Source organism: Cololabis saira, chromosome 1 (assembly GCF_033807715.1).
Source record: "Cololabis saira isolate AMF1-May2022 chromosome 1, fColSai1.1, whole genome shotgun sequence".
Lineage (NCBI taxonomy): Eukaryota > Metazoa > Chordata > Actinopteri > Beloniformes > Belonidae > Cololabis > Cololabis saira.
The window spans coordinates 5,550,332-5,558,365 of NC_084587.1; the positions used below are offsets into that span (position 1 = coordinate 5,550,332).

The 8,034-nt window shown below is 44.4% G+C and overlaps 1 protein-coding gene across 1 annotated transcript in view; it reads left to right on the forward strand.

Moving 5' to 3' along the window:
* The first annotated feature begins 563 nt into the window (after positions 1 to 563).
* The window catches only part of palm3 (paralemmin 3), a 77,477-nt gene continuing 70,006 nt past the window's right edge, over positions 564 to 8,034 (forward strand). The window contains exon 1 of the mRNA XM_061728806.1: positions 564 to 662. Within this exon, the coding sequence (XP_061584790.1) occupies positions 608 to 662 (55 nt within the window). The 5' untranslated portion in view covers positions 564 to 607. The remainder of the gene's footprint in view (positions 663 to 8,034) is intronic.

Sequence of the window (8,034 nt, forward strand, 5' to 3'; positions counted from 1 at the left end):
GAAGGACGGCATATGTTGTTGTAAAGTCTCAGGATGTTTTTGTTCTGCACCAACGCTTCCGTCACAGAAGAGTCAAACCTCGTCCCTGCTCACGGCCGGGCTTTTGGGAGCCTGTTTAGACCCAGAATTAAAACGATAAATTGGGCAATTATTTTATCGATTAGTCGACTAATCTAACGAGTAATTTTTCTGTTTTTCGATTAATAAAAACCATAATGTATCAAACAAATATAAAACATCAGTTCAATGCAATCAACTTTTTCATGCTGGTAAATGGGAGTTATGACCAGAAAACATCAAATGTAGGAGCTGATGCAGACCATAATTTAATCATGTGATGTTTGTTTTTGCAGTTATTTTGTTATCTTTATTATATAATTGTAATTATTATTGTCCTGTCCACGAGAGACGGGGGGGGGGGGAGGCTCCGCTTTACATGCTCCAACATCGCTGTTGTGCTCGTCTGGTATCAACTCCAAAAGGCGTTTGGGACTAAATTTAAAGTATTCACATACTTAGGGCTGTTTTTTGGGGCTTTTTGCAGGACTTGGAGGACTGTTTGTTTTGGCGATGCGTCGACGACAAAATATGACGTCAAATACAAAATATGACGTTGACGTCATCAACGCTTCGCTACAGGCCTACTGAGGATGCATTTGAAGGTGGTCTGAGACATTTCTGTCCACGTTATCTTAGTTATCTCAAAGCAACCTGGGATGATTTCAAAGATTGCCTCAGACATGAACATCACCAGCTAAGGCGACGACTTATTTGATGTTTAACGTTTTTCTTCTTTGCATTTGTGGATAAATGCCAGAAATTATCGTGATAAATATTTTAGTCCATACCGCCCATCCCTATGTAGTACAAAAGTAAAAAAAAAAAACACATGACAGTTCTGTGTCAACATGATTGCGTATTGTGGTTCAAGTGTGTGTAACATCTTCTTAAAACCTTTTTCCACAACACTGTACGGTCGAAGGTTCTTAAAAATGAAGACGGACTCCGTTATCTTCTGTGCGCGGACAGATCTTAGCCGTAGTTTGCAGACAAAGGCTTTGTCGAGTTGCAAACTATTTTGGGTCAACAGTTTTATCCGTAGCTTGTTGCGTCCGCATGGTGTCGGCTTAAGTGGTTCCTCAGGTTTGTCGTGTTGGTGTTGTATTTTAGTTCTGCCTGGCACAACTTAGGGCCAATCCCAATACACCCCCTACTTTCTACCACTAGCCCTACTTTCTACCACTACCCCTAAAAAAAGAAGCCACAGATTTTAGGACACTTGAAATCTTCCCAGGGGTCTGTCCCAATACTCCCACTACTCCTACTTTCAGCACCACCCTTAAATCAGGAAGCTGAGAGCCAAAAGCTGTTTTAATTTCAGCTGTAGCGCTGTTAATATGCCACTTTATTAAGTTTTAATATTTTTTCAGGCGTAAAAGTAACCGTTAAGATTCACAACCTGGGCTCAGTTTATCCAAATTGACCGAGGGCCAGAAAAAATTCCCAGAATGCTTTTCGTCGTCATTTGTTTCGTCGTCATTTGTCTGTTAAGAAATTTAATCTGATGTTTTCGGAGATGATAAGAGCCGCCGGTCAGGGGCGCAGCAGCAGCTCACGGCCGGGTCAACCTGCACCGTCGTCCCGGGGAGAAACTTGCAGCTCTGTGGAGAATTACCTCTGGCTGAAATAAATCATTTAGGAAAATAAATGTTGGTTTAATAGATGAAATCTAACAGTTGTAGCTACGCCTGTTAAGAAATTTGCTCCGAAAACTTCGGAATGAAAACTGCCTGCCGGCTCAGGAACTGATTTATGGTTCCGCGTTAAATCGACGCAGAGCCTACGGCATAGGGTACGGCGCGCGTCGCCGCGTAACCTACGCCGTAGGCTCTGCGTTGGTGTAACGCGGAACCATAAATCAGCCTTTATTCTGGCGAGGTTTCAACAATGGGCAAACGAGTGATTATGTACATTCTATGAAAGTAATATTATGAAAGTAAAATATATATTTCTCACTAGAAATGTAATCAAAACGCATTTTTATGCAGAAACTAACTCAAAATATTGATTTTATTCACTAAAAAATAAGAAATGTCCGCCATGTTTTTTTTTTTTTGATTCAGTCCGCAAATGACGACGAAAAGCATTCTGGGAAATTTTTCTGGCCCTCGGTCAACTAGGGTGCATCTGAAATCCCTCGCTCTGAAGGGCCAGATTCATAACCACTCGCCCTCGATATGTGCACTCCCCCTAGGTGAAAAGAGGAATTGGGACACCACTACCCTCACGGGAACGCGCAAAATTTAAGGGTAGGGCTGAAAAGTAGGGGAAGTGGTAGTATTGGGACAGGCCCTTACACACCACCCTACTTTCATCCGTTTCTCGTGTTCCTTCTTTAAATGGGAATTTAAAATGAGTATAATCGTCTGATCTGAAAGATTTTACACTTGCCATCGTCTGCATTTTATTGTTGTTTGGTTGCGTGCAGCCACTGTCCACAAAACGCAAATCATAAGAAAATATTGCGCACAGCGCCCCCACTGGCCAGGAGGTGAATTGATCAGAGGCTTTGCTCAATCGATATTGAATTAGGGCGGGGATAATTGCGATGCATCGATTTTTCTATATTTTTACCCACCCCTAGCGAGAACACGTGTTGGACTTTATGTTGACCTCAGATCAGCAATTATGCATCAAAGGTTCAGCATGAGTTGTACTTATGTGGTGTTTTTGTCAATAATCTCTTGCTCAACGCTTCTTTATTTTTATTGAGAGGCTTAAGAAGCCCTGTGATTGGTGTCTTCATGCAGCTGGTTACTCAGGTTTTCTCCTCTTGAATCTTATAAACCACGGATTGAACAAAAATCTATTCATGGCCGTTGCCAAATGCAAATTGTTATTATGGGCTGCAGCAGTGCCTCGGTAAGGTTTGGCAGTTTGAATATGCACAGCTGCGATGCACAATTCAGCAATTCATGCACCACTCGCCCCGTGTGAAACCTGTTTCTGCGTTTTTGGAGGATCCTTCAGGACAAGCTTTAATGAATACAGGTTTTTCATGCAAAGAGAGTTAGAAACTGGTTCAGTCTGTTCAACCGTGACCCCAGGAAGCCGTCTAATGTTACACATGCAGAAGAAATGCTCCTCACATGCACCAACAATGAGCGGCAGATCAGTGTTTTCTAGGATGTGTTGTTCTGGGACCTGGCAGAAATAAACACTTTCATCCTAAGAGGACTTGAATCTTACAGGGAAGCTTTTAGTGTCCTATGGTGTTAAATTACTCTGTACTTGTTGCTTTGGTTCATGCTTTACATTCACTCTGGACCCAGACCCTGAGAGCAAGAATCACACCTACTTCACACCAAATCAGGAAGGCCGAGCGCCAAAAGCTGTTTTAATTTCCGCTGTAGCGCTGGTAATATGCCACTTTATTAAGTTTTAATATTTTTTCAGGGGTAAAAGTAACCGTTAAGATCCCCAACCTGGGCTCAGTTTATCCAAATAACGCCTGTTAGGAAATTTGCTGGGATTTTTTCGGGGATGATAAGAGCCTGTGGCGCAGCAGCAGCAGCTCACGTACAGACGTGATCGCCAGGTCAACCTGCGCGTCATCCCGGGGAGAAACCTGCAGCTCTGTGGAGAATTACCGCTGGCTGAAATAAATCATTTAAGAAGATAAATGTTGGTTTAATAGATGAAATCTAACAGTTGTAGCTACGCCGGTTAAGAAATTTGCTCCGAAAATTTGGGGATTTCTGCCTGTCGGCTTCGGAGCTGATTTATGGTTCCGCGTTAAATCGACGCAGAGCCTACGGCGTAGGGTACGGCGTACGGCGCGCGGCGCTGCGTACCCTACGCCGTAGGCTCTGCGTTGGTGTAACGCGGAACCATAAATCAGCCTTTATTCTGGCGTGATCTTTGCAACAACTAGCAAACGAGTGATTATATACATTCACTGAGTGAATATTAGGAAAGTAAAATATATATTTCTCGCTAGAAATGTAATCAAAACGCATTTTTATGCAGAAACTAACTCAAAATATTGATTTTATTCACTAAAAAAAAAGAAATGTTCGCCATGTTTTTTTTTTATTCAGTCCGCAAATGACGACGAAAAACATTCTGGGAAATCTTTCTGGCCCTAGTTCAACTAGTGAGGATCGGAAATCCCTCGCTCTGAAGGGCCAGATTTATACACCCTAACCCTCGTTTAAGCCACTACCCCTAGGTGGAAAGAGGAATTGGGACACCACTACCCTCACGGGAACGCGCAAAATGTAGGGGTAGGGCTGAAAAGTAGGGGTAGTGGGGGAATTGGGACAGGGCCTAAATCATCTCCCTTCCACCGCTGTGCTTGATATTTGATATGAGACTGAACTAATGAGTTTCTATATTCACTGAGTGCTTTTTTTTATTGTTCAGCATTCTTTCTCACCAATTGATTGATTAATTGATTGATTGATTGATTTGATTCTAAGATTATCTGTCTGTAAATGTTCTTAAAACCTTCCCCAGATTGATGTGACAGTTGCTTCTTTAGGACCAATGCTGATGTCTTTCCTCCTCAGCACTGTTTCAACATGCCTGAATCCTCCACATAAAAAAACCTTTCATGGAAGAGTCCACACTTTTAAAGTTGATCATACGTAACTTATTGATAACACCTGGCTGCTAATGACCTTTTTCATTCCTTTGGGTGAAATCGTTACTGTCAGTGTTTGATGTTTGGTGTTTAATCCGATGGACACGATGAAGGGAGGGGGGACATTCCTGTGGTTTTATCTGCTTTACTTTCAGTTCAAGTCCAGTTTGACTCTCAAACCCTGACAACAATCTTTTAAAACAGATTGAAGTTAAACCTGGTTTCAGAAACGTGTAAAATTATAAACCCAAAGGGACAGAACAGATCCTTGTTTGTTAGCTGGTGGTGATCATAAAGGAAATGTTTTTCTGTCTGATACCTGCACCACCTACATCTGCTGCACCACCTGCATCTGCTGCACAACTTACATCTGCTGCACCACCTACATCTGCTGCAATTCTGCTGCACCACCTACATCTGCTGCACCACCTACATCTGCTGCACCACCTACATCTGCTGCACCACCTACATCTGTTGCTCCACCTGCATCTTCTGCTCCACCTGCATCTGCTGCACCACCTACTTCTGCTGCTCCACCTACATCTGCTGCACCACCTACATCTGCTGCACCACCTGCATCTGCTGCACCACCTGCATCTGCTGCACCACCTACTTCTGCTGCTCCACCTACATCTGCTGCACCACCTACTTCTTCTGCACCACCTACATCTGCTGCACCACCTACTTCTGCTGCACCACCTACATCTGCTGCACCACCCACATCTGCTGCACCACCTACTTCTTCTGCACCACCTACATCTGCTGCACCACCTACATCTGCTGCACCACCCACATCTGCTGCACCACCTACTTCTGCTGCACCACCTACATCTGCTGCACCACCCACATCTGCTGCACTTCTGCTGCACCACCTACTTCTGCTGCACCACCTACTTCTTCTGCACCACCTACATCTGCTGCACCACCTACTTCTGCTGCACCACCTACATCTGCTGCACCACCTACATCTGCTGCACCACCTACATCTGCTGCACCACCTACATCTGCTGCACCACCTACATCTGCTGCACCACCTACATCTGCTGCACCACCTGCATCTGCTGCACCACCTACATCTGCTGCACCACCCACATCTGCTGCACCACCTACTTCTGCTGCACCACCTACATCTGCTGCACCACCCACATCTGCTGCACTTCTGCTGCACCACCTACTTCTGCTGCACCACCTACTTCTTCTGCACCACCTACATCTGCTGCACCACCTACTTCTGCTGCACCACCTACATCTGCTGCACCACCTACATCTGCTGCACCACCTACATCTGCTGCACCACCTACATCTGCTGCACCACCTACATCTGCTGCACCACCTACATCTGCTGCACCACCTGCATCTGCTGCACCACCTACATCTGCTGTACCACCTCCGTCATGGTTCATGTCTCCTATTATTATGTCATGTTCGTATCTTCAGCTTCACCGGGCTTTAACATCTGTATGTTTTCTGCTGCGTCCGTAATAATGAGCTTTTCTCCTGGTGATGAATAGGAGGGTGGAGCTGGGAGGAGGTGGGGGGGGTTAAACATCGCATGGCGATGAAAAGCCGCTCGTTGCATCTCAGGGCCGTTTCCTGGAGGGAGAGTTTAGGTGGACGTGGTGTTTCATTTGGCTTTTCTGATGTCGTCTAGTAATGCCCTCGTTTTGTTTGGATTAGATTTAATCCGCGGCGTATTCTGAGGAAATGTGTGTGTGTGATTGTGACTGAGCTGTGAGGCCCGGCAGCGACTCGGGCCTCCGGGCCTTTGACTCCGTGACAATAGCGAAAATGAGCTGAAACTGGAGCTGAAACCGAATTACACAAGTCCTGCATTCCTTTCCAAACCTGTTCCACACACACACACACACACACACACACACACACACACACACACACACACACACACACACACACACACACACTGATACTGGCCCTAATACCAACACGGGGACGCTCCAATGACAAAAGAGTTTAACCCTCGAGGAAGGAAGGAAGGAGAGAGCAGGAGAAAAGAAGGAAGTAAGGGAAGGAAGGAAGTAAGGGAGTAAGGGAGAAAAGAGGAAGGGAAGAAGGAAGGAGAGAGCAAGAGGAAAGAAGGAAGGAAGGGAGGGAGGAAGGAAGGAAGGAAGTAAGGGAGGAAGGGAGGGAGGAAGGAAGGAAGGAAGTAAGGGAGTAAGGGAGAAAGAGGAAGGGAAGAAGGAAGGAGTAAGGGAGGAAGGAAGGAAAGAAGGAAGGGAGAAAACAAGGAAGGAAGGAAAGGAAGAAGGAAGGAGAGAGCGGAAGGAAGGAAGGAAGTAAGGGAGGGAGGAAGGAAGGAAGGAGTAAGGAAGGAAGGAAAGGAAGAAGGAAGGAGAGAGCAGGAGGAAGGAAGGAAGGAATGAAGGAAGGAAGGGAGAGAGGAAGGGAAGAAGGAAGGAAAGAAGGAAGGAATGGAGAAAAGAGGAAGGAAGAAGGAAGGAGAGAGCAGGAGGAAAGAAGGATAATTAGGTCATTTTGACCCGAACACAGTACGAGGGTAACTTTTGCGACTGAAACCCGACAAAAACCAAATTCTGCTACTAGAACGGTGGTTTCACCCTGATTAATGAGTCTTAAATCACGCAGCTTCTCACGCAGTTTAGGTCGTTTTTTATTTTTATTTTTGGTCCCCCATAAAGATATAGAGATAAACAGAAACTCACGGACACTAATCCTGCACACACAGACAGACGGATCACTGGAACAAGCCGACGCTTGTCTTCTCTGTTCTAGGGGGGAGCGTTTCCCAGCGCCAGGGTTGTCATGAGGACCTGGCGCGGTAGAAAACACACAGGCAAAAAATCAGACGGTAATTCAGCCAGAAGGGGTTAAATCAGTGATTCCCCAACCTTTTCTGAACCGCCGACCGGTTTAATGTCTGACAATATTTTCACGGCCCAATCTAAAGGTGTAGCTGATAAAAACTAAATAAAATGACAAGATCGGCATTAAAAACTGTGGGATTTTCTCTATAATAATAATAATGATAATAATAATAATAATAATAATAATAATAATAATAATAATAAGACGTAATTTTCGAAAAAAATAAAATAAAAATGGAAATTGTAAATTACCTTTTAATATGAGTATTTCTATCAATGCGTTTTTATGTTTGTTTTCTCATTAACGTTATTTAAAGCCAGGCTTTTATTTAATTTGTTATATATTAAGGAGACCGATATTTAGTGCTTTTATTTTGAAGGCGTCTCGCCCAGACCTTGTAAACATCCGGCGCTTCGGACTTTAACGGTAAAAGTTTAACGGCAGTAGAAAGTGTGTCTGAAAGACTAAACTAGTGTCTTGAATGCTAAAGTGGAGCCTAACTGACACAAAAGCTCCTGCTGATAAGGATTTGTTTTCTTTGCAAA